Raw genomic sequence first — 26,915 nt, forward strand, 5'->3', positions numbered from 1 at the left:
CAGAAATACACAGTAAGGTTGCAACCAATATTTTCCATATCTAAGGCCATTATTACATTCTGGTGACTGACAATTTCAGCAAATTACCTTTTATGTGAAAAATCAAAGGTACCAATAGCGCAACAGACTTTTACAATTGCCATATTCAGTATGATTGGTCTATCTCATTTATGTCTGACAACAGCACCATAGTACACTAAAGCATTTTTTCCTGGACGTGTGTAGGCAATGGACAATTTAACATTTAATTTCCTGTTCCCCACTACCAGAGTACACCGTTTATACAATTAAATCCATGATCATTTAATGTAAAGTTTTCTTGCCAAGACTTTCAAATAGCTACATTAAATTTATGTCTACCCCTCAAAAATGTTTAGCCTCACAGACAATTCACGTGTTTGGGAGATTTCTGTTCCACACTCTCATTACCCAACCACATATGCATGATACATTGTAGGCAAGAGGGGAGAAAATGGTCCATCAGCATGCCATTCGTTACCGCAAGGACAAACCGTAAGTTTCAAGGCTTTCATATGAGCGCATGGATTATTGGAAATATACTACAGCGTTGTGTCCAGCCTAAGTCACATGATGATGTAATGAGCAATGGCCAATTCATACAAAAATACAGACAGCAAACCTAAATTGCATACCATCAGCCACTTGTCATACAGGATGCTGATTTGTATGCTGAAGATGTCATGCTAGATACAACTACACATGAACAACAAATGATACACACCCATCTGTAACAAGTAGCATGCCACTGATTGCAGGTACACTACCAAGTAGTAGTATTTTGGTCTCATATCATACTTCCATGAATATATTATCTGAATGTATCGAAAAGGATTTCCATTCTTTAGAAAGGTAAAAGGGTGTGGAAGGGGTGTGTTAACACATTTTCCAACCATTCAGGTCTATACCTTTAAGACAGTTATGTGACATCACAACATGAGATGTTTCAGTGTAAGTATGCCCACCTCACTTTGATTCCATTACACAAAAGGATTGAATGTGGTCAGTCAATATATCCATGTAATTTATTGTAACATAAGCAATCATAGAACCCAGACTATGTCTGCAGAACTGTACATCTGTGACATGGTAGTGTTATAAATAGTTAGTGTTGTAAATAAATTTCAAGATATGAGACTCAAAAAACTCCAATTTTCTTAATGTATATTTCCTAACAAACAGAAAAGTTAAATTTTATCAATTAGATCTTTCCAAAGTTAACACCTGACCTATTGTTACTATAGCTAAAATTCTAATAGATCTCTTCTGAATTTTCTCATAGAATTTATACCTCAGTTTCTTAAATCTGCAAAACCTAGTTTTCAAAAGGCCTACAGTCCACAAACTTATGTTTTATTGAAAAAAAAATCCCGTATTCAAAGAGTTAACTAGTTGTTTGACATCTACAGATAACAGAAGTAGTCAAACAAAAAGATTTCTTCACATTTAAAGTTCTCACTTCAAAGATCTTGGCATGTGGAAACTTGTAATGAGAAAGCTTTCAACTGTGACATGTTAATCCATAGGGTGTCGTTAGAACATGAATAATGCCATAGGATCTGTTAACATTTTCCTTTATAAATTGTACACATTTGCAATAAATTTTAATTGATGGCAAAGAATATGTTTCATGACCATAGATTTTGTAATTAGTTAGTTCTTTATCATCTCCTTCCCCCAATCAACCACAGTCACCCCAAAAAAAGAAATTCAGTACACCATGCAAGTACTGCGGGTGCATTTACTGTGGAATAAACAAATTGCTGCTTGTTGTATGAGCAGCAGCTCACTATCCAGTATAAGCCACTGCTCATGGTGGAAGTTGCTGCCACCAGCACTGTATGTGTAGGAAACTATAGGGCTTGTCTGGTCTACTGAGGTAGAGGAAAGCCGTTTGCTGCTTTTGTTAGAAAAGTCCCTTTTAGTTAACAGGATGGACATGTATGTCAGCAACTAGTTACAGGTTACACTGATTTGATGATCTTCATCGAGAGACCCAATCACAGAGCCAAGATAACAAAGTGTGGAGCTGGATGAACATAGCAGGCCAAGCAGCATCTTAGGAGCACAAAAGCTGATGTTTCGGGCCTAAACCCTCGGTTATGTCGGATTCTCCAGCATCTGCAGTTCCCATTATCTCTCAATCACAGACCCAATATGTGCATGTAAGGTCTAACAGGGCCAGGTAGAGCCAAGTGCACACAATGTGCAAGAATCCAATTTTACATACTCGGCACAAAAGAAAATGTTTGTGATTGTTGGCGGTTCATCATTTCACCAAAGGACATCATTGCAGGTGTTCCCAGGGCAGTGTCTTAGACTCAGCAATCTTCAGCTCCTTCATCAGTGACTTATCTCCATCATGAGATCAGAAGATTGCGCAATGTTTAGAACCATCCGTGATTCCACAAATACTGAAGTTTGCCTCCTAAGTCGAAAGACCTGAACAACTTCCTGACTTGCAGTGATAAGTACCAAGTAAAATACATGTCATACAATTACCAGGCAAAAATCATCTCCTGTAATTGAGAAGCTAAGCAGCATCCTTTGATAATAAATGGTATTACCATCACTGAATACTCTACTATCAACATGCTGGGATTGCTACTGAGCAGAAACTGAACTGGGCCAGCCGTTTAAGTACTGTGACTGCAAAAACTTGTCAGAGGCTATGAATTCTGTAGCGACTAACTCATTCCTGACTGCCCAATATCTGTCCACCATCTTGCAAGACACAAGTAAGGAGTTTGATAGATAGATGCAATTCCAACAACATTCAATAACTTGACATAATCCAAGACAAAGCATCCCACTTGACTGGCACCTCACCCACCACCTTCAATATTAAATCCCTCTTCCACCATTGCATAGTGGCAGCAAGTGTACCATTTACAAGCTGTATAACCGTAACTCACCAAGCCTTCTTGGATTGCGCCTTCCAAACTCTCAACCTGTACAATATAGCAAAGGCAGCAGATGCATGGGAAGACCACTACCTGGAAGTTCCCTTACCTAGGGAGGCAGTGATGTAATGGTATCATCACTGGATAGTAATCCAGAAACCCAGGCTAATGCTCTGGGTACATGGGTTAATTTCCCAGCATGGCAGATGGTGAAATTTAAATCATGAAAATCTGGAATTAAAAGCTGACCTAATGGTGACCATGTAACCACTGTCGGTTGATGTAAAAATCCATCTGCTTCACTAATGTTCTTCAGGGAAGGAAATTTGTTGTGCATACCTGATCTGGCCTCCATGTTACTTCAGGCCCACAGCAAAGTTGTTGACTCTTAACTGCCTTCTGAACTGCCACTAGCAAGCCAGTCAATTCAAGTAGCAATGATGGATGGGCAAGAAACGTTGGCCCAGCCAATGATGTTGACATTCTGTGGATGAATTTTTAAAAAAGGCCACACACAACCCTGTCTTGGAAGTGTATCACCTTTCCTTCACTGAGTCAAAGAACCTGAACTCCCATGCCCGCAGCACTAGGGGGTCCCCACACTCCAATGACAGCAGCAGTTCAAGAAGGCAGTTCATCACCACATATTCCAAGGCATTTAGAGTGATTTATGTGGACTTTGGTTAGGTTTTTTGAAAAGATCTCATATAGCAGACTATAAAGAAACTAAGAAACCATGGGATCCAAAGGAAGTGGCACATTGGATCCAAAAGTGGCTGATTACTATTGTAGCTAGAGTTCTTGTTGAAAGATGAAAAAAAATCACAAGAGTGTGGGAAGGGGACCCAGGATAATTATCAATGTATGTATGATGAAACTGCTCTGAGTTTTATCTAAAATATATTTCTTTTCAGACACTGATCCAGTGTATATTTTAAGCATTTCACAGAGAATATTACAGAAACTTATTTGTTTAAACTGCTGGTCACCATTCACATGGCTGAGAGCTACAATTCTCAATAAGACAAAACTTTCTGATAGGTCAGATACTTCTTCAGGATGTGTACTTGCATTCAGGTGGCTGAATCCCTTATAACAATGTGGCTGGTGAATGAAATTTTTGTAACGTTGTAAGAGCAAAACTCACTGAGTTCTCAAATGTCTTGCCCTGAAGGTTTAATTCATCTCTTTGACAGCACAGCACCACATCAATCGTAAAGGAGAGTTATAAAATAATTCTGTGGAACAGTTCCACACATTTTATTAACTCTGTATTTTCAGAAAATGGAAATGTCAACTCATCAAAATTAACCTGGGGCAAACATTAATCACCTTTTCCTTTCGATAAGATGAACTGCAAAAACCTTATGTAAAAACCTTCAGGTTGTGGGATGAAAAGCTGTTTGTATTTGTGTCATGGACGTTGGCTCAGTTACACTTAAAAGAGGCTCTAAGTAATTTATTTTTAAAAGTCTTGATTTTGTAAAGGCCCTGTCTGGTGTGAATGGGTGTGACATCTTCTTAGCCCTACAAGTTTACCCCCCCTATAATTATTTTTGTGAGGTTAACCTACAGGTTGTATAATAATGAAATTTGGCACTGTAAACCTGACCAACAATTTGATTAACTCAAGAGTGAGCAATGTGCATGAAAGCTAAATGGATATTTCTTCCATTAAAGCAAAAAGAATACTTGGTGTGACTGAACTTTGAACTTTGACTTCAAGAACACTCAATAGTTGTAGAAAACTAATTGTTGGATCAACATAGAACATTTGGATATAGGAATGTATGGAAAATCTTCCACTGAGAATGTTTCAGAAACTTTGCGGCATTCTTACATTTTTACTCCTCTTTATATTGCTAATTCAAGTTAAACAATAGAATAGACAATGTTTAAAGATGTGATTCACACAGGAGATGGTGTGGAATGTGCAGGTGACATGGCTGAATGACCAAAATGTTTGTTTTAAACTACACATTGCATCTCAATGACAATGTCGTAGCCAGTTTTTGAGAAGATAAGTACAAAACAAATTAAGCCTAATTAAAAAAGATGGTGATGGCCCCTGGCTGATGTATTAACTTAAGAGAAAACCATGTCATGGGACATAAATATGAAGGCACATGTAAGAGTCGAGAATGTCATTTCTGGGGAGACAAGTAGAGCCAATCCTTTAATGTTGAATACACCAATACTTAGGATGAATCGAAGAATGAATGCTGCGTTACTAATGACAAATGTACAATACTTATTGAGAAGTATGCTGAATGTATTTCACCTTTCATGGTAAATAACAAGGAAGCAAACCTTATAATTAATACCAATTTACATTTGTAAAATAAAATGCCGTTTTTACTTAAAATTTATATTCATCTAGGTATATTGAAGAAACTTTGTATAATGAAATTGAAGGAGCAAATCTTAGGTCATACGAGCATGCAAATTAAAAGGAAAAGGTGGCCATTTGGCCCTTCAAGCCGGCTTCACCACATGGCCTCAACTCCAATTTTCTGCATAATCCCAATGCCCTTTGTTTCCCTTGACAATCAATATACCCAATTCAGCCTTAAAAAGGTTTAAGGACTCAGCCTCTGCTACTGTCTGGTCAACAGAATTCTGTAGGCAAATGGCTCTCCAAGAGAAAAACGCAAGTCCTCATCTCCATGTTAAATGGGAAACCCTTTATTTTAACATGTGCCCCCTAGTTTTACTCTGTCCTATGGGAAAATGTCCTCTCAGCATCTACTCTGTCAATTTCCTTCAAGATCTTGTATGTTTTAATAAAGTGTGATTACAGCAGTCAAGTGAAAGAGTGAGAATATATTCCAATTATAGAAATTTAAATAAATCCTTTGAATAACATTTTTGGTAGACTGAATCACCAGCCTGACCATACCCGCATGGCACCTTCTCGATTCATTTACAATAAGGTTCTGCACTTCTGTGCTGAACTTTGGCGTGCACCAGTACCATTCTTTGTAATGCTACTGTCAGAATATTTTACACTTGAGGGAGCAGGCACCTAAATCATGGATTAAACCAGGGTGCATCTCTGGGCTCCTCATTTGCTGTCTTAATGCCCATTCACTTTGCATCTATTTGGACGCTCACAGCATTTCTGCCTCGTCTTGCTTTTTGCGCTTTGTCACTTCAGCCATAGTTTAAAGGCTCAAAGTACTTTTGTTTTGCCTTACTGCATGGCACAGATCAAAGCCAGGCTGCTTGTTATAATTGTTAGAAATAATCAGTCAAAACATGAACACGATACTATATAGCACTAAGCTATGCAACATATGCGGCAAACACACTGCACGTACTTGAACCAAATGGCCATATCTCAACTCTGAGAGCAGTAGTTCAGAGTCAAACCAAGGGAGACAGCTTTCAGTCAGGGGTTCCTGAGATTAAAGGCATCATCCGTTATTAATCCAAGAGCTTGGACATGTCCGACAGTTGTTTGGTCAGACTTACAGGTCCATGTTTCTATTGTCTGGAATGTAGACCATGATCAACCTGCAAGTCCAGCAGAATCAGTCCAGGGATTTGTGGTAAATTAGTCAGGGATTGTGCACATATCATTCAGGAATCTGGTCAGTTATCAATTAGGACAGAAAGGGGGGCTTATCAGGGGCCATTGCTGTGGTGGGGAAGTCGGTTGGGGATATAAGGAACAATAGTTGTAAAAGGGACAACTCAACATATAGGAAGATGACAAAGCAATGGAGGATGTGGGTTACTGCAGGGGTGGTGGGGGTTGGCATCAGCTAAGGCCATTCAGCTTGGTTTCTAAATAGCAATATATTTATGAATCTGCACTTGTATTTGCAATGACATGTGAGCCGTGCTACTGATATGCCCTGAGAAAATTTAGTTTTGGTTTCCCCTCTCACTAAATGACTGGTGAATGGCAACGCCTAGATGGCAGTTCTTGACCTGACACACTGCTGGGCTTTAGAAATAATGCCAGCACTGGGAATCTTGGGAGATCCTGGTAGTGATGAGTACTTCTATTCCTGTCAAGAGAAAGCTGTGAAGAGTCAGGCACCATAGAAGTATGGCACTCACAGAAAGAAACCCTTCATGAATCTCACCAAAATTGACACTTTGCTGCTTTCTGGTACAATTCTGCCTGGTGGAATGGAGTAGATCATTCAACTCCTCCTGCCTGTTTTGACATTCAGTTAGATCATTGCTGATCTGCAACTTGACTCCATTGATGTGCCTTATTTTGTAAGCATTAATACTTTCAGCATATCTATTTAAAACTATATTGTTTTAAAAGTTTCAATTAACCGAGCTAAACAACTTATAGTGGGAAAGAGTGCTGGGTTTATAATATTCTCTGATATCACTCCCGAATAGCTTAAATTCAATTTTAACACTAATATCGCTTTGATCTGAACTTCACACTATAAAAAGTAGTTTATTTTTGTCTACCCTATCTTCTCTACCATAAATACCACAGTTTAACCATCTGTTAATTTGGAAACTCAAATGTTTACATGCAAAATTTATTCAGCCTTCCCCCATAACTTAGTTATTTTACCACCATTGTCATTCTAGTGAATCTGTGCTCCCTCCAAGGTCAGTACATCCACCCTGAAATATGGTGTCTGGAACTAAATGCAATACTCCAGATATCATCCAATCAAATCTTGACATAACAGCAACATAATATTCATGTTTTGTGTTTCAGTCTTCTTGAGGTAAAGGCCAACATTGCATTCACTTTTTAAGTTATTTTTGTGGTTTCCGTTGGCTTTTACTGATTTCTGTGTTTGAAGCTCTAAATTTCTACTACTCCATAGTTCCATTTAGAAGATACATTGATCTGTCTTTCAAAGTGAGATGATCTCTTATATCTATGAAAGTTCTGTTATGTTTATTTTTAATTTGTGTCCTCTTTCAGTTCTTCTGCATCATGGGCCAACCCCAAGTCAGCTAGAAGTCCTGCTTCACCCTTTCATCAAGGTTATGGTAATAGTAGCCAATAGAGATTGGGGACCTGTATTCTTGGGTCTTTTTTCACTACCTGTGTAAAAGTTAGTTGGCTACTAAACCACCCCCTACAGCTGAGTGAGTGAGATTAATACCAAGTTCGATTCCAAAATATTGCCCTGAAAGGTTGAACATTAATTGTATACATTTATTTTGCTGTAACTTTCATCTTATTATATCTCATTTAGTGTAATATCATGTAAGTTTTTAATTTTTTTTATCAACAATTGGTTGTACTTTTGCTTTTAACAGAAGAAGTTTCTAGAACTCCTGTTGAGGATACAGATCCTAGTATTCCTTCAGAAACGGTATGACTTGCTGCCTTGCATGACACATTTTATGAATCATGATTGTTTGGCTTGATTCATTTACTCACTCTGATTTTAAATCTTTATATTCTTCAATTTTTGCAGTAAATATGACACACCACTTTGCAAATACAATTTGCATATTGAATATTATACTTATTTCAGGTGCACTTTCACACTTGTGAAGCAAGAGTATGAATAGTATATTCTTACCATTTTGCAATAGTGAACATTCTCATTAGCTAAAATCAATGGTGCAACATTTGTTTTTAAAAACATCTTGAATGCTTGATGTGATAACAATCCACAGTCAGGCATCATAGCTTTTAGTCTTTTAAACAAAGTTGGAATTCCTCCTATACTCCCCTTTTTCACTTCATCCAAATGTAGTGCATCCAGCATTTGCTAGAAGTATCTTCAGCTGTTTATGAGGAGCTGTGTGACAATTACCATGTCCGTTTTGATTTAGCTCCCTCCCCACAATCCCTACCTGTCTGTCGCCATTCGTGGTTTACGTTCCCCTTGCAGGCAAATTAATCAATTGGAAAACATGGATGATTTCCTGAAAGTGGTTAATAAATGAAAGATAATAACATGGGTGATTGATGGAAAAAAAAGTTCAGTTGTGTGTAAGACCACTGCTGGATGTAATTGAAAATAACCACTTGACTGAATTGCCCATGATTTTTCACCTTCATGCTTTATGGACATGTATAGTAAGTTTCTACAGTGGCACAGATTAGTTCAGAATTTAAGGAGTGTGAATGGGAAGTTGAAACTAAGTTTGTTCCAACTTTGAATGTAATTTGGCTGCCAGGTTTGCTACAAAACAACAATGACCACTTCAAGAGTGACCTATGTGGAATGCTTTGAGAACAACTTGAGGATATGAAAGATCCTATATAAATGCAAATTTTTCATTACTACACAAAAAATTAAGGTCAAGACTCGTATTCACGATTTTAGTCTGTTTGCAATACATCCTTTGATCAGCTTTCTCTACTATTTGAAGACTTGCTGCCTGGATCACTGTACTCATTGCAGCAGAGGCTTCCAGTTCTAATAATACATACACTTCAAGAGATGAATGATTTGAAAAACAGAATTTATTGGATCCTCTCTCTCAAAATCCACTAGCAGCCTTGACAAGATTAACACAACACTACTGGGGAGGAGGTGTGATTGGGAAAATTCATATTTTGTTTCCTATCCATGTAGTGTATGCACTATCCTGATTTTAGGAAAGTTCGCCCTACAATTCAAGCCTTGCCATTTCAATGCTGTTTGAACCCAGTGTGATGACAAAAGTAAAGCCAGTATTTTTATGGTAAAACCTTAATCATGGTTTTGATAATGAAGAAGTTTCCAGAAGGTACATTTTTGTACCTCCGCCACCTGAGGAGTTGGTGGGGAACACATCCCTGAATATCACGGCAACCCCACAGTCATTTAACACACCAAGGAGTTTCAGTTTGCTGGAAACGGGTCTATTGCCCGCACTCTGGTGAATAGCTGGCAGTTCCACAGCATCAGCAAGGGTCACAATGACCGGGACTGGGACTATGAGCAGTCCTCAGGTTTTAAATCTCAGAGTCTCGGACCAACTAACGGTGTTGGAATGGGAGATAACAAAGTCTGAAGCTGGATGAACACAGCAGGCCAAGCAGCATCTTAAGAGCACAAAATCTGACATTTCAGGCCTAGACCCTTCATCAGAGAGGGGGATGGGAGATGGTTCTGAAATACTTAGGGAGAGAGGGGGAGGCGGACCGAAGATGGATAAAGGAGAACATTGGTGGAGAGGAGAGTATAGGTGGGGAGGTAGGGAAGGGATAGGTCAGTCCGGGGGGGACGGACAGGTCAAGGGGGCGGGATGAGGTTAGTAGGTCAGAAATGGAGGTTCGGCTTGAGGTGAGAGGAGGGGAATAGGTGAGAGAAAGAACAGGTTAGGGAGGCGGGGATGAGCTGGGCTAGTTTTCGGATGCAGTGGGGGAAGGGCAGATTTTGAAGCTGGTGAAATCCACATTGATACCATTGGGCTGCAGGGTTCCCAAGCGGAATATGAGTTGCTGATCCTGCAACTGCGGGTGGCATCATTGTGGCACTGCAGGAGGCCCAGGATGGGCATGTCATCTAAGGAATGGGAGGGTGAGTTAAAATGGTTCGTGACTGGGAGGTGCAGTTATTTATTGTGAACCGAGCGGAGGTGTTCTGCAAAGCGGTGCCCAAGCCTCTGCTTGGTTTCCCCAATGTAGAGGAAGCCACACCGGGTACAATGGATACAGTATACCACATTGGCAGATGTGCAGGTGAACCTCTGCTTGACACGGAAGTCTACTTGGGGCCTGGGATAGGGGTGAGGGAGGAGGTGTGGGGGGGCAAGTGTAGCACTTCCTGCGGTTGCAGGGGAAGGTGCTGGGTGTGGTGGGGTTGGAGAGGAGTGTGGAGCGGGCAAGGGAATCACGGAGAGAGTGGTCTCTCCTGAACGCAGACAAGGGTGCGGATGGAAAAATGTCTTGGGTGGTGGAGTCGGATTGTAGGTGGCGGAAGTGTCGGAGGATGATGCGTTGTATCTGGAGGTTGGTGGGGTGGTATGTGAGGGCCAGGGGGATTCTATTTGGGCGGTTATTGCGGGGGCCGCGTGTGAGGGATGTGTTGCGGGAAATGCGGGAGACATGGTCCAGGGCGTTCTCGACCTTTGGGTGGGGGAGGTTGCGGCCCTTGAAGAACACGGACATCGCGTTACATTGATGACTGTATTGGTGCCACCTCGTGCTCCTACAAGGAGCTTGAACATTTCAGCCATTTCACCAACACCTTCCACCCCAACCTTAAGCACAGGAAGTGCTACACCTGCGCCCACAACTCCTCCCTCACCCCCATCCCAGGCCCCAACACGACTTTCTGCATCAAGCAGATGTTCACCTGCACACCTGCTGATGTGGTATACTGCATCCACTGTGCCTGTTGTGGCCTCCTCTACATTGGGGAAACCAAGCGGAGGCTTGGGGACTGCTTTGCAGAACACCTCCACTCAGTTCGCAATAAACAACTGCGCCTCCCAGTCACGAACCATTTTAACTCCCCCTCCCATTCTTTAGACGACACGTCCATCCTGGTCCTCCTGCAGTGCCACAATGATGCCACCCAAAGGTTGCAGGAACAGCAACTCATATTCCGCTTGGGAACCCTGCAGCCCAATGGTATCAATGTGGACTTCACAAGCTTCAAAATCTCCCCTTCCCCCACTGCATCCCAAAACCAGCCCAGCTCGTCCCCTCCCCCCACTGCATCCCAAAACTAGCCCAGCTCGTCCCCGCCTCCCCCACCTGTTCTTCCTCTCACCAATCCCCTCCTCCTACCTCAAGCCGAACCTCCATTTTCTACCTACTAACCTCATCCCGCCCCCTTGACCTGTCCGTCCTCCCCGGACTGACCTATCCCCTCTCTACCTCCCCACCTATACTCTCCTCTCCACCTATCTTCTCCTCTATCTATCTTCGGTCTGCCTCCCCCTCTCTCCCTATTTATTTCAGAACCCTCTCCCCATCCCCCTCTCTGATGAAGCGTCTAGGCCTGAAATGTCAGCTTTTGTGCTCCTAAGATGCTGCTTGGCTTGCTGTGTTCATCCAGCTTCACACTTTATTATCTTAGATTCTTCAGCATCGGCAGTTCCCGTTATCTCTGTGTTGGAATGGGAGTGTTATAGCAGGGGGGTGAGGTAAGGACTGGGGTTTTAAGAATATGTAATATTGAAGTCCTGATGAGGAGCCCAGGGAGGAAATGAGCATCATAGCAGCCAAGCTCTAGGCGTAGTAGATTTGGGCATATAGAAGGTGTACCTTCAGGGAGTACCATTCTGGTGCAAGACTAGAACAGGGTGACCCACTGATCCTTTCCCATACGCTTTGTTTAAATCCTTCATGGGACGAAGACATCACCAGCCAGGCCAGCATTTATTGTCTATCCTTAATTGCACAGAAGTTAGTTAAGAGTCAACCACATTGCTGTGTGTTCTGGAGTCATATGTAGAAAGACCAGGTAAAGATGGTAGTTATTTTCCCTAAAAGGCATCAGTGAATGAGATGAATTTTTCCAACAATCGACAATTGATTCATGACCCTACTTCCAGTCTTTTATCAAATTCACATTCCACCATCTGCCATTGCGGATTCAAACCCTGCTTCCCAGATTATTACCTGGGTCTCTGGACTAATGGTCCAACAATAAGACCCTCTACATCCATCAACCTCAAGATTAAGGACCGGCAGGAGGCGGCCCTGAATTGCCTGATAATTCACGACCTTAAGACCTCAGTTGGGTGAGGCAGGCAGGCCACTCATGCCTACTCCGTGCAAAATTACAGATAGATCGAGGGCAAGTAGTGGGAAAGCCACTTGGGGAATTTTATAAGCTGTTCCACTTGCAAGCCTGCCAGAAAGCAGCTATGAAATGCTGCCCATGATTCTATTTCCTTCAGCTGCAAATAAAATTTGATAGTCCAGCGTGTTTCTTTTTCCTCCCACATGTTGAGCATAAAAAGTCTTTTATTATTATCGATTATCTGTGTATGTGTCAAACGTGTGTGCTAATGCTCCTATTTTTCTGCTTCCACAGATTGAAAAATATCCCATTCAAGCTACAGATCACGGTGTTTCCACTAAAGGTATAAATTTTCTGACCCTAGAATACGCACTGGACAGATTTTTCCCCAATACAAAATTGAGACAACTATATTGCATCCAGTGTGTACTTTTAGTCAAATCAAATGCTGCCAATTTTTATATGATGACCATGATATACAGCCTATGCCAGCAGAAAATTTGGTACCAAGGTCACAACATTTTAAGTGCTTTTCTATTGCTAACCTTGAACATATAATTAATGCATGAGCATGTTTGTATGAAATTTCATTAGCTGTCCTTTAAATGAAGGTATTAACCTATTATTAAGGAAGTGGGCAAAACAATTTCATATGAGTACAGTAATGAACTTATTAATAATTGAGTATAGATTTCATCTTCAGTGGTTTCCAGTCTTTCCATCATTAAGTTGCTCTTGATGAAATCATCTTCAGTCATGTTGTATCTTTGTGCCAGCCCTGACAAGTGTTCAAGAATAGCCCAAGGAAAACCTGAAATTTTTTCCCTCCCTTTCTTTGAGAAGATATGCAGACTCTATTCCCTGTTTTGTCCTGATAACATGACACAGAAGTGAGGACTGCAGGCAGAATCCGAACATAAGAAATGTGCTAGGACAAGTGAGGACAGGTCACAGCCTTCCTCCTTTTAACCTTCTGTTGGCCAGTCACAACAAATATCTTCGAATTTTTGCCTTTTTAGCATGTAGCTGTCATCTTTCAGTCCAACTTAGTTAACCAGATTAAAAATGAAAGAGAGCCATTCCAAGGTTCTTTTGAATGAAACAGTGGACTTTTATTACCTGAAAAAAAGTGATCACAAAATACAGGTAATGAGCTTACAATGAAGGTGAGGGGTGCAGGGATAACTAGTATAGACTGAAATTAAAAAGCAGTTGTTTTAGCATTTAAGTTATGAGAGTGACACGTGAATCCCAATTGTTTAGCTGGTATTCTGTTTCCTCACTAGTGATGAAGTGCAGATACCCTTGATTTCTCAGTCACCTGAGATCTTACAATGTTAATTGTTTTCACTGGCTCTCTGTTGAGGTTTAGAGAGAGTGAGAGAAGAGCTTATTGTAGGTTTGCTTCATTCAAACCACATTGCTTTCTCTTTTTGTTTTTTAATTACTTAAAGTCAGCTACTGAAATACAATTCATTTGTTGATTCAAGTCCAGCTCCATAATCTTTTTCAAACTATTCATTTTAACCTTTCATCTTCAGCATGTGAAGTTATCATGCAAATTTGAATAAAACAAAAGATACTCATTTTGTGACCCATAAATGAGTTTGTGTTTCTTGACTAAAAATGGTAATTTCAAGAGCCATTTTTTATGTATTCCATGTCAGTCGCCTGGTCTTGTCATCGCATTTAGTTCATTAGCGTCCTTTTAAACAGCATGAAAGTCAAAAGATGAAAGGTGAATATTGATATTTTTTTTATGATCATAAAAGATGTTAGAGCAGCAATAAATTTGACATAGGTTTTTATGTCATTTCTTTGAAAGGTAAGTGAGCCTGGATACTTCCCCAAGCTGGCATCGAAGTACGGACATTGCTTTTGTTAAGTAAGGTAACAGTTTGGTGGTAGAGGATTGGTTGACAGGCGGAAAACAATGAAAATAAATGTGTCTTTTCCTGAATGGCCAGCAGTGATCACTGATGTACCATAGCAATCAGTACTTGGGTCCCAGTTATTCACAATATTCAAAAAAGACTTGGATGAAGGAACCAAATGCAATATTTCCAAGTTTGCTATCAACACACAACTCAGCAGGATTATGAGTTTTGAGGAGGATGCAAGGAAGCTTCAGGGCGATCTGGACAAGGTGCATGTATGAGCAAAACACATGATCCCCTCCACCCACATGTCAACAAATACCGGTCACGTTTGGACACTTATAGGAATGCCTAACCTGAAGAAGTTACCCTCCTCCCTCCTCAGGCTGCTTGGCCTGCTGTGTTCATCCAGTTCCTCACCTTGTTATTTTGGACATTGAGCAGTATTTTCGCCGCCTCTGCCTCCACGCTTACTTCTTTAACCGTGACCCTAACTCTCCCTCTACCGACCACTTCTCCTGCCTCCAACACAAGCCCCCCTCTTGGACACCACCCCTCGACCTCTTCATCTCCAACTGCCGTCAAGACGTCAATCACCTCACCCTCTCCACCCCTCTCACCCACTCCCCCGCAGGACGTGCAGCCCTCCGCTCCCTCCACTCCAATCCTAACCTCACAATAAAACCCGTAGGCAAGGGAGGTGCAGTTGTAGAATGGCGCACTGACCTCTACATCGCCGAGGCCATATGCCAACTCACCAACACCACCTCCTACCACCCCCTGGATCATGACCCCACTCCCAAGTACCAAACTATCATCTCCTAAACCATCCACAATCTCATCACCTTAGGTGACCTCCCACCCACAGCCTCCAACCTCAGCGTTCCCCAACCCTGCACCACCCGCTTCTATCTCCTTCCCAAAATGCACAAACCTGATTCCCCTGGTCGACCCATTGTCTACGCCTGCTCCTGCCCCACCGAACTTATCTCCACCTATCTGGACTACATTTTCTCCCCCTTGGTCTAGGAACAACCTACTTACGTCTGTGACATCAACCATGCCCTCCACCTCTTTCAGAACTTCCAATTCCCCGGTCTCTAACACCTCATTTTCACCATGGACGTCCATTCCTTATATACCTCCATTCCCCATGCAGATGGCCTAAAGGCCTCCGCTTCTTCCTGTCCCGCAGGCCCGACCAGTCCCCCTCCACTGACGCCCTCATCCCCTTAGCCGAACTCGTCCTCACCCTCAACAATTTCTTGTTCAATTCCTCCCACTTCCTACAAACAAACGGGGTAGCCATGGGTACCCGTTTGGGCCCAAGTTATGCCTGCCTCTTTGTAGGTTATGTGGAACAATCCCTCTTCTGTACCTTCACCGGCTCTAATCCCTACTTCTTCCTCTGTTACATTGATGACTGTATCAGCGCCACCTTGTGCTCCCACGAGGAGCTCGAACAGTTCATCCATTTCACCAACACCTTCCACCCCAACGGTAAACATAGGAAGTGCTACACCTGCCCCCACACCACCTCCCTCACCCCCATCCCAGGCCCCAACAAGACTTTCCGCATCAAGCAGATGTTCACCTGCACACCTGCTGTTGTGGTATACTGCATCTGCTGTACTCATTGTGGCCTCCTCTACATTAGGGAAACCATGGAGAGGCTTGGGGACCGCTTTGCAGAACACATACACTCAGTTCGCAATAAACAACTGCACCTCCCAGTCACGAACCATTTCAATTCCCCCTCCCATTCCTCAGACGACATGTCCATCCCGGGCCTCCTGCAATGCCACAATGATGCCACCTGCAGATTGCAGGAACAGCAACTCATATTCCGCTTGGGAACCCTGCAGCCCAATGATATCAATGTGGATTTCATAAGCTTCAATCTCCCCTCCCCCTACCGCATCCCAAAACCAGCCCAGCTTGTCCCCGCCACCCTAACCTGTTCTTCCGCTCACCCATCCCCTCCTTCCACCTCAAGCCACACCCCCATTTCCTACCTACTAACCTCATCCCGCCCCCTTGACCTGTCCATCCTCCCTGGACTGACCTATCTCCTCCCTACCTTCCCACCTACACTCACCTTTACTGGCTCCATCCCTGTCTCCTCTCCACCTATTTTCTCCTCTATCCATCTTCGATCTACCTCCCCAACTCTCCTTATTTATTTCAGAACCCCCTTCCCCTTCCCCATTTCTGATGAAGGGTCTCGGCCCGAAACGTCAGATTTCCTGCTCCTAAGATGCTGCTTGGCCTGCTGTGTTCATCCAGCTCTCCACCTTGTTATCTAAGACAAATGGTATGGTGGCCTTCATTGCAAGAGGATCTGAGTTCAGAAATAAGGATGCTTTATTGCATTTCGTCAGGACTTGGTGAGGCTTTCCTGGAATATAATGTGCAGATAAGGGTAAGGTCTCCCGACGGATCTGAAAGGATATTGCATAGAAGGAATGCAGTGAAGATTCACTTGGCTGATACCAGGATGGCAGGATAGTGGTATGAAGAATTATTGGTTCAGGTGCACCTGTATGCATTGGCGATTAGAAGAACAAAAGCGGATCTGATTGAAACATGTAAAATCATTACAGGACTAGACAGGCTAGATGAAGAGAGGACACTTTGCCTGGTAGGGAAGTCTAGAATCAGACAACACAGTTTCAAGATATGGTGTAGGCTTTTTAGGATGAGTTGAGGAAACATTTCTTGACTCAGAGGGTGGTCAACTTGTACAATTTGCTATGACAGTAAGTGATTGGTAAATGATTAGATATTAAGGGCATAAAGGGGTATGGAGAGAAAGCAGAAATGTGGCTTTGAGATAGAAGATCAGACATGATCACATTGAATGACAGACCAGGCTCAAAGAGTTGAATGACCTGCTTCTAGTTGTAGTTTCCATGTTTCTACATTTCTCCTTTCATGACCTCCGGATTGCTTCAAAGTGCTTTGCAGCTAATAAAGTACCTATAACTTGTTGGCACTTGTAATGTGGGAAATGCAGCAGACAATTTTCACAAAGCAAGCTCTCTAAAGCAACAATGTGATAATAGCCAGACAACCTGCTTTCATGGCGTTGATTGTGGAATAAATGTTGACTAATATGCAAGGAATAATTTTTATTCTCCTCTTCAAAATAAATGTCAACGGATCTTTTATCTCTGCCTGAAAGAGCAGACAATAATGATTTAATGTTTAGCCTAAAAGAATCCTTCAGTACTAAACTGGCTTGTCAGAATAGATTTTTACACTCAAATCGTTGTAGTGCAACTTAAATGACAAGTGCTACTGCTTGAACCACAATTGACTTTGATTCTGGATAGGGCATGGACAGGTTAGTTTATACTGGGATAATAAAATGTGAGGCTGGATGAACACAGCAGGCCAAGCAGCATCTCAGGAGCACAAAAGCTGACGTTTCGGGCCTAGACCCTTCATCAGAGAGCATTCTCCGGCATCTGCAGTTCCCATTATCTCTGATATTAGTTTATACTGGGTCTGGTGGGTGCTGCTCTTTCACCTCTGAGATCCAGGTTGACAATCCATGCAAGATAATGACATGAATACAGAACATTGTCTGTAAGAGAAATTGTGACTGTTTGTGGTAGTTTCAACAGAGTTCTCAATTGATGCAACTCAAACCCACCCTTACTCTGACAAGACTTTAAATATTCATTCTTAAGACATTGGTGTCACTATTTCTTGCTCTTCATTGGTTGCCATGAGAACCACTTATCTGAGCTGCTTCTGCCCATGTAGTGAAGGTGTTCTCACAATATTGTAAGAAAGGAAGTTCCAGGCTTTTGACCCAATGATAAAGGAGAAATAGTAACATATATCCAAACTTTGATGGTGTGTGATTTGGTGAAGAAGTTGTAGGCTTGGGTGTTGTTTTCAAAAAAGTTTTGAAATGTTGCTGCAACGTATCCAATGGGTACTATGCACTAAAAATTATGTATCGGTGGAATAAGGGATATGTTTGACATTATAGATAGGCTACAGATCATGTGTGCTGCTTTGTTCTATAATTGTATCAGTGATAATGGGAACTGCAGATGCTGGAGAATCCAAGATAATAAAATGTGAGGCTGGCTGAACACAGCAGGCCCAGCAGCATCTCAGGAGCACAAAAGCTGACGTTTTGGGCCTAGACCCTTCATCAGAGAGGGTGGTGAAGGGTCTAGGCCCGAAATGTCAGCTTTTGTGCTCCTGAGATGCTGCTGGGCCTGCTGTGTTCATCCAGCCTCACATTTTATTATCTTGTTCTATAATTGTTGAGTTTCATGACTAGCAATCTTAATTATAAACAAGGACCACAAAGGTGGCTAATTCGAGAAATAGAAAGGCCATATTGGCACGGGGGATGGCTGGTGGCCGGAGCTGGGCATTGTTTCTTTACCTAGCTAAAGGGATATTAACTTGAATTGTTTAACTCTTGGAGTAGCTGACTTGGGTGAACCTGATGTTGAAGTTTGGTACAAAAAATGGAAATGTTCAATTGAGAAACATAGAAACTGGGAGTAGCTGCAGGCCATTCAGCCCTTTGGGCCTGATCCACTATTCAATATTCTCTAGAGATTAGATCTCTATCTCAATGTCATGTTTCCATTTTCTCCCACACTCTTTTATCCATTAATTCCTGAATGATTATTATCTTGGTTAGCTATTTTACTCTCCTACCCTGATGATTTCCTTTAGATCATTCACCTACAGCTCCACATGCAAATTGCTATGCTACAATTAAAGAAAGTGCTAAATGAAAAGGTACCTGCCTATGAACAATGCAAAACCGTAGGTCACAAGCATTACCTATTGCATTGTGGTGTCATTTAGCACTTATTATTTTGAGAATATTATCACTTATCAGGAAATGCCCATTACCTGTTTAGGATAATTAAAGTACTCAGTGCTTTATAGTAACTTTCTTTCAGTTATTAAACACTGATGTATATCAATACCTACTAAAGCTCAATTAATTATGCTGACAGGTGTTTCAGATCTCCTTGTACAGGATACAACAACTGTTAACCTGGAACATTTAACTTCAAATCTTCAAACGACAAGACAGGTAGGAACAAGTTCATTTCAACTTTATTCCTTGTCTTAGTTATGAGCTTTTGTAGAGATTAAGTTTCAAAGTATTCTGTCCTCTGTTTAACCAGCATCTTGAAAAGATTTTTTTTAAATTTCTCTCCCTGTAACCACAATCACACCTAGGGTCTCATAAGAATACCACCTCCTTCAGTCTCTGAAGTAAGTTATTAAAAATTGGGTGGCTTCAAAATAGCTTTGTGTTGAGAATTTTAAAATAGCTTATTCAGCTCATTAAAGGTCCTTTAGCTCTTCAGCATGCTGTGACATATCAAGAGAGAAGGCAAAGTTGAAAGGTGGACACCATGAACTGCTTTCTTGTATTTCCTTGTTTCTGACTTGAGTGAAATTCGGGAATCCAATGCTCTTTCTCTGAATCAAAATAATTAATAAGGAAAGTGGAATCTGATCTTGAAGAGGCATGAATAAAGAAAATGTTTAAACAATTTTCAATTTGTGACAGCTTGTATATATGACAAGCTGGACTTGAATCAACAAATAAATTGTATTTCAGTAGCTAATGAGCAGTCAGCTGAATAGAGTCAGCAGAGAGACTGGAACACTTGATGATCTGGCAACTGCCCTCACTGAAACGTACTATATTTTACTGCCATACAGCCTGAAGATAGTGACAGCCGACACACTGAAGGAGAATGTTTATCAGAAGAAGGTAAAATGAGCCATTTCTACAGTTAATTGTCATAACTACAAAAGATGGTGTTATTTGGGCTAAATTACAGGTCAGTCTTATCAAATATTATTTGACAAATATTAATTTAAATGTAAAAGTGTAGTTCTTTTTGAACCAATAGCCTTTTAATTTTTAGTTATCCTGCAGTTTTGTTTCTTTCAGTCTAGGTTTGGGTATTCATTCATAGATCTCTTACACTAACCAGTGTTCTGATTTTCCTAACTATTCTGCTCAAATCAAGAGAAATGTGGCAAATGCCATGTACAAAGACTCTGTTTCTTAATGTTACTTAACAACTTAAGAATTTCCCTGGGACAGAATAGTTCATTTGCAGATCCAGCAATGGCATGAAGAACAGTTAGGAGAGGAGATCACATTCCCCACCTCTGATTTGCAGCTGTGAGGTGCCCAGATGCAGAGGGACCAGAAAGCTCTAGCATTGGCCCTGGGATCCAATGGAATTATTGGATCATCCCTCAGATAGAGGGTTTAACAGAGCCCAGCAAAGTGCCATATATAGGCTTCAAGGTTGGTTTTAAAATAATTTTGCAGTACAGTCAACTGTAACCACAAAACAATCAATTTAACCTTGGTGGTGGGAAAACTTTAAGAAACAGTAACCCAGGACAAAGTTAGCAGCTATTTGGAAAAGTGTGGATTACTCAATAAAAGTCAACACAGATTTGTCTTTTTCTTCTAAATTGATTCATGGGATGAGGACATGGTTGGCTAAGCAGCATTTATTGCCCAGAGAATGTTGCTGTGGGTTTGGATTCATATGTTGGCCAGACCAGCTAAAGATAGCAGTTTCCTTCCCTAAAGGACATTAGTGGACCAGATGGGTTTTCTCTGTCCCCCACCCCACCCACAATTGGCAATGAATTCATTGTCATCATTAGACTCCTAATTCCCAATTTTTATTGAGTTCAAAATCCACCATCTGCAATGATGGGATTCAAGCCCAGGTCCCTGTAATATTATCTGGGTTTCTGCATTAATGGTCCAGTGATAATACCACTAGGCCATTGCCTCCTCCTGGGGAGCCATGTTTAAATTTATTGTGTTTTGTTGAAAAAAAAGACATGTTGTTTCAATCTTTCATCTTGCATTTATTAGATAGAAATAAATAAACCAAATTTGAACGGAACAACAACTTATAATGCATAAGAAAAAGCGCTGACAGATTTATATGTTGACTCTGATGGGTTGAGGAGTTGCCAGGGACATGCGCAAGACAACTGGTAAACTTCTTGCATTTATTTGATTGAAAATAAATTCAATGCCTGGACACATTCCTTTTCTAGTGCAGAGGACAAGTAGTGTTATAAGAAATAATGTGGCTGCTAGCAAACGTAAGTAAGCCACATTCTGAGTCCAGCTATTATCTTCATCTAACAGGAACTCAAGCAGCAGGTGGTGATGGTGATAGAGGGCACTGAGCAAAGGGGCTGAACCTTTCTGAAAGGCCTTCACCTTCATGTGAGAGAGGACGGTTGAAACAATCAAACAGATGCTCACTGGAAACAAAACAGTATGTTTTGTATAGAGAGAGAGAGAGAGTGAGAGACAGGCAGACAAAGGAATTCCTGAATCCTGTGTAAACCACATGGCCACTCAATGCACATAGTGTATTTAGTCCTTGGTTACCCATAATTTCCCATTCTGTTTGTAACATCTTGGCACTAGTGGAATAAAGAACCTCCATTTCATGAGATAATGGGAACTGCAGATGCTGTAGTATCCGAGATAACAAAGTGTGGAGCTGGATGAACACAGCAGGCCAAGCAGCATCTTAGGAGCACAAAAGCTGACGTTTCAGGCCTGGACTCTACATCAGAAAAAGCTTTTTCATGATGTTTAGGTTATACATTGTTGCTCTGCCATAGGAAAAATGTTGCTTAAACTAGAAAGCTACTAGAAAATATTTACAAGTATGTTGCCAGGATTGCAGGGTTTGAGTGCCATGAGGTCCTTTTTCCCTGGAGCCTCAGAGGCTAAGGGGTGACCTTATAGAGTTTATGACATTATGAGAGGCATAGGTGATATGAATAACCAAGGTCTTTTTCCAAGGATAGGGAAGTCCAAAACTAGAAGGCATAGGTTTAAGGTGAGAGGTGAAAGACTTAAAAGGGACCTGAGGGGCAACTTATTTAAACAGAGCTTGGTGTGTGTATGGAATGAGCAGCCAGAGGAAGTGGTAGAGGCGAGTACAATTATAACATTTAAAAGATATTTGAATAGGTACACGAATAAGAAAGATTTAAAGGAATATGGCCCAATCACAGGCAAATAGGACTGGTTTGGTTTAGGATACCTTGTCAGCAAGGTGTTGGTGATGGGATACCAGCTTGTGTGAAGTTATTTCGAAACTGGAACAGGTTTCCTTGGCCAAGGAGTGGTGCTGTTGTAGCTTCAAGGGCAGAAAAGAATGGTTATTACTTACACCAGTCAAGCCAAATGGGAGGAATATGGAGAACTATTCCAGTCTGAGACTTAAACCAAGCTTTGAGGTGGGCTATTTCCCAGAAGTTCGGAGATATTCTGATCAGTGAAGAGTTTGAAATGTTTATAGACACCAACCCATGCTGCTACTTGCAAATTTCCACCAAGCTGCGAACAACATAAACTTAATGAGACACTGAACTTGGGCACTTTTGATTCCAGAACCAGTGCAGGTCAGGCAAATGCTAATGTCCTTACTCACATTATTGACCACAAGAGGGTACTTCTCCTTCCTGACTGGAGGGAGCTGTGGCTGACACCATGCCCATGTCTCAAGACAAAAGCATCATTCTGACCCCAATTCCATTTGACATTCAAATTAAGATTCAGCAGAATGTCACTGATGTCTTTGTGAGTGAGATCCAAACCAGGTGAAGATTGGTAGAGTCAGGAATACTTTCACCTTTGCCATCTATTTCAAAAGGGGACTTCAAGCAGCTGGTAGACTGTGCCATTACAGGAGGCCCACATCCACCAACCCAACAGCACCTGATGAAGGAGTCCAAGTTGATGTGCTGGAAGATGATTGGAGAGGAGGATGGAACCCTCTGTTGGCTGGCTCATGACAAGAAGCACAAGGCAAAGAAACTCATCACCCCTGATAGTCTTAAAGTGTCAAATATAGCACTTCAGGACGCCAAGCAACAAGAAAGACAAACCAGAGAGTGGTGTCACTGGCCTGACATTGGTAATAATGTTGATGACTACTGTCACAATTACGAAAAGTGTACTTTGGCCAAAGAGAAGAACATTTCAGCCCAGCTCGGATCCTTGGTCATCATAAGACCTCTGGAGCAGAGGTTTACGACTGGTGTGACATGACACAATAGGGCCAGGTGAGTAGTCACGTGAGTTCTGAGAAATTCTCAGGAGTAGTGCTGCTTTGCATAATGTCTTCCAATACCATGAATGCATAGAAATCTGGCATCTGGAATCTGGATATGTGCAGGACCAGATATTCATTATGAGACGATACTGCGTGTATGCAGTAAAGAGACATACAATTGAAAGGGCTGTTAAGCTTGCCTGTCTGGACACATTACTATGAATTTTAGGGTGAATATTTTTGGATTTCTTGTTTATAAATTATGCCACTTATCTAAGTCTTGGATTCTAAGAAGAAATGGCTAAGTTTCTTGGCAGAAGGGGTAATTCTTCTGTTAATTCAGTCAATGAAATATACAAACTCAAGAGAAAAGAAGCAAGAACTGTTCAGAGACAGTATAATGAGAACAATCTGGCCTTTGGATTTTCATGTCCAGGAGATGCTGCTAGCCTGTTATCTGAATGTCTCAGTTGCAGAGAGAACTTGGCAAATATTGTGATTATACCAAATAAGTTAAGATGCCATTTACAGCACAGACTTCTTGTAGCACTGCAAGAGAATTTGGAGCAAGATTTGCAGATGGGCCTCTCATCAATTTTTCCTCAGATCAAAATGTTCTGTGCACACCGGCAGGACCAGGTTTGCTACTAACTTGATGAATTGTAGTTTATTCTACATTGTGGTTTGCTCTGATCCATTGTTCAGGAATAATTAGAAACGCTTAAATTGAGCCGATCTTGAAAAAGTGTCTGTGCTTACAGTCGAAGATGGTGGATTTCTCCCGGCTGATTTGAAACATTAATGCTTTTGACCCTTTTTAACATGTCATGTGCACCATGTTGTGAAAAACTTTGCTCGTAAGGCTGTGACCATAGTAAATGCAAGTAAATGTGATATTTGTGAGCAATCAATTATATTGAATGTGGATGTGCTGCGGAATTCTTCGTCTTGTTGAAGTGTGCCTTGAGACTGAAAAGGTTGAGAATCACTGTTGTGGAAGAACTTGCAATGGATTTAATGGTCCTTGACCCTGGTAGTAATGGGATATACACGTTCTTATGCTTACGAACGTCTTCACTAAGTTCACGCATGCGGCTCTGACCTCTGGTCACGAAGCTTCACCTGATAACCGAAGTGTTAGTTTCTAATTGGTTTATTTGTTTCAGTCTTCTACATCAGATTCATCATGATTGGGTGGCAATTTTGAAAGCAAGATATTAGAAGGGGATTGACAGGTCCATGGCATTGCTAAGAGCCACACCACTTCCCATCATCCAGAGGGTAATGGAGAGTGCAAACAAATCAACTGTACTTGCATGGTCGTCTGTGCAGCCTACCTATCTGAGGGTAAATGAAAGTACCTCAGTACATGCCAGAGCTAGTTAATGTTTGTAAAGCACCCCTACACTAATCCACCGGGTATTCTCTGCACTATCTTTTCTTTAGGCAAAACTCAGCCCTTTCTGTGGACTATTTCCCCAGGCTCACCACAGCTTTTGATGAGGATGACTAGGTCAACAGGTGAATAGCTGAGCATCACACGATGCTAAGCCAGACATTTTAGATGACAATGAGAGAGAAATGCTGAAAAAAAGCAGTGTCTAATCACAAGTTTAACAGGACTGACTTTCCAATTGGCTCCAGAGTATTCCTCCGAAAATCTGAATTTCAGAGGTTGGAGCCTTGACAGCCCTCTATGGTAATGAATTCCACAGATCAAATACCCTAAGAGAAAATAAATTCCTCCTTATCTCTGTCTTAAATGGGTGACCGTATACCCTGAGAACATGTTCTCTGGTCCTAGACTCTCCCTGACAGGAAAAGCTTCATGGAGAACAAGAGAGAGAGCTATTGGGAAGGGATGGAGTCAGATAAAGGAATTCCTAAGTCCATTATAACCCAAATGGCCATTCATTGTATATTGTGTATTTAGTCTTTGGTTATCCTTAATTTCTCTTACTGTTTGTAAAGACCTGATGCTGGTGGATTAAAGAGTTCCAGCTTCATGATCTTTGGGCTGTACATGCGTTCAAGTCTTACTTTAAATTTTATTGGTCATTAGTTAAAGTTGTGGTGGGTAATGGAGAAGGTGTACACTAGGGTCACTTAGGAGCCAGTGCTAGGATCACTGCTTTTCTTGATCTACCTTAAAGGCTGAGATTACTTGTGCGTACAGCACAAAGTTTCAAAATTTTACATCACAAAAATCGTGGAAATATTGTGAACTGTGAGGATAATTATAGATTTCAAGGGGATGTGTACAGATAAGTGGAATGGCCATATATGTGGCAGATGAAATTTACTGCAGAGTATGTAAAGTAAACATGTGGGGAGGAATAACACAGAGAGCCAAAAGAATTCTGAAAGGAGTGGAGAAGTTGTAGGGTGTACAGATGTATTGTGCACAAATCAATTCATGTAGCATACAGGCTGAAAGAGCAGTAGATAAGGCACCCAGGATCCTGGGCTTTATAAATAACAAATAGAGTAGAAAAGGAAGGATGTTATGGTAAGTATTTATAAATCACTAGCTTAGGTTTAGCTGCAGAATTATGTCCAATTTTGGGCACTACAATTTAGGAAGGTTAGGAGTGCTGTGAAGGATGTGAAGAGATTTATGAGAGGTTTAAGGGTGAGGAACCCTTTTCAGAGTCTGTTATTAAGAATGAGCTTGCATGGAAGTGCTTGGTAGCATAGGGTTGAGTCCGATGGCCTTGTTAAGGGGAGGTCATGCTTGACAGATATGTTAGAATGTTTTGAGTAGGTAACAAGCAAATTGGTCAAAGGAGAGCCAGAAGATCTGATCTGTTTGGATTTTCCAGAAGCTCTTTGACAAGGTGTTGCACAGGAGGCTGCTAAACAAGAGCCCATTGTGTTAGGGGCAAGGTACTGGCATGGATAAAGGATTGGCTGACTGACACAAAGCCAAGAGTGGGGACAACAGAATCTTTCTCAGGGGCAGCTGGTGTGTAGTGGAGTTCTATAGGGGTCAGTTTTGGGACCATAACCATTCAGATTATACATTAAAGATCTGGATGAAAGAGCTGAGGGCATTGTTGCTAAGTTTGTAGATGACACCTAGTGGAAGGATAGGTAGTGTTGAAGGAGTAGGGAGGCTGCAGAAGGACATGGACAGATTAGGAGAGTGGGCAAAGAAGAGGCAGATGGAATATAATGTGGGAAAGTGTGAGTTTATGCACTTTGTTAGAAAGAAAACAAGCATAAAAGACTACTTTCTAAATAGGGAAAGGCTTCAGAAGCCTAAAGCACAAAAGGACTTGGGAGTCCTACTTCAAGATGCTCTTAAGGTTACATGCATGTTCTGTTGGCAGTTAGGAAGGCAAATGCGATGTTAGCATTTAT

General features: G+C 41.5%; 1 protein-coding gene across 1 annotated transcript in view; it reads left to right on the forward strand.

The window, feature by feature from the left end:
* The window catches only part of edaradd (EDAR-associated death domain), a 53,492-nt gene that overhangs the window by 14,920 nt on the left and 11,657 nt on the right, over nt 1-26,915 (forward strand). Inside the window, exons 2-5 of the mRNA XM_048535831.2 lie at nt 8,175-8,230; nt 12,848-12,896; nt 19,431-19,510; nt 20,152-20,203. Coding sequence (XP_048391788.1) covers nt 8,175-8,230; nt 12,848-12,896; nt 19,431-19,510; nt 20,152-20,203 — 237 coding nt within the window. The remainder of the gene's footprint in view (nt 1-8,174; nt 8,231-12,847; nt 12,897-19,430; nt 19,511-20,151; nt 20,204-26,915) is intronic.

The sequence above is a fragment of the Stegostoma tigrinum genome, chromosome 9, assembly GCF_030684315.1.
Source record: "Stegostoma tigrinum isolate sSteTig4 chromosome 9, sSteTig4.hap1, whole genome shotgun sequence".
Classification (NCBI taxonomy): Eukaryota; Metazoa; Chordata; class Chondrichthyes; order Orectolobiformes; family Stegostomatidae; genus Stegostoma; species Stegostoma tigrinum.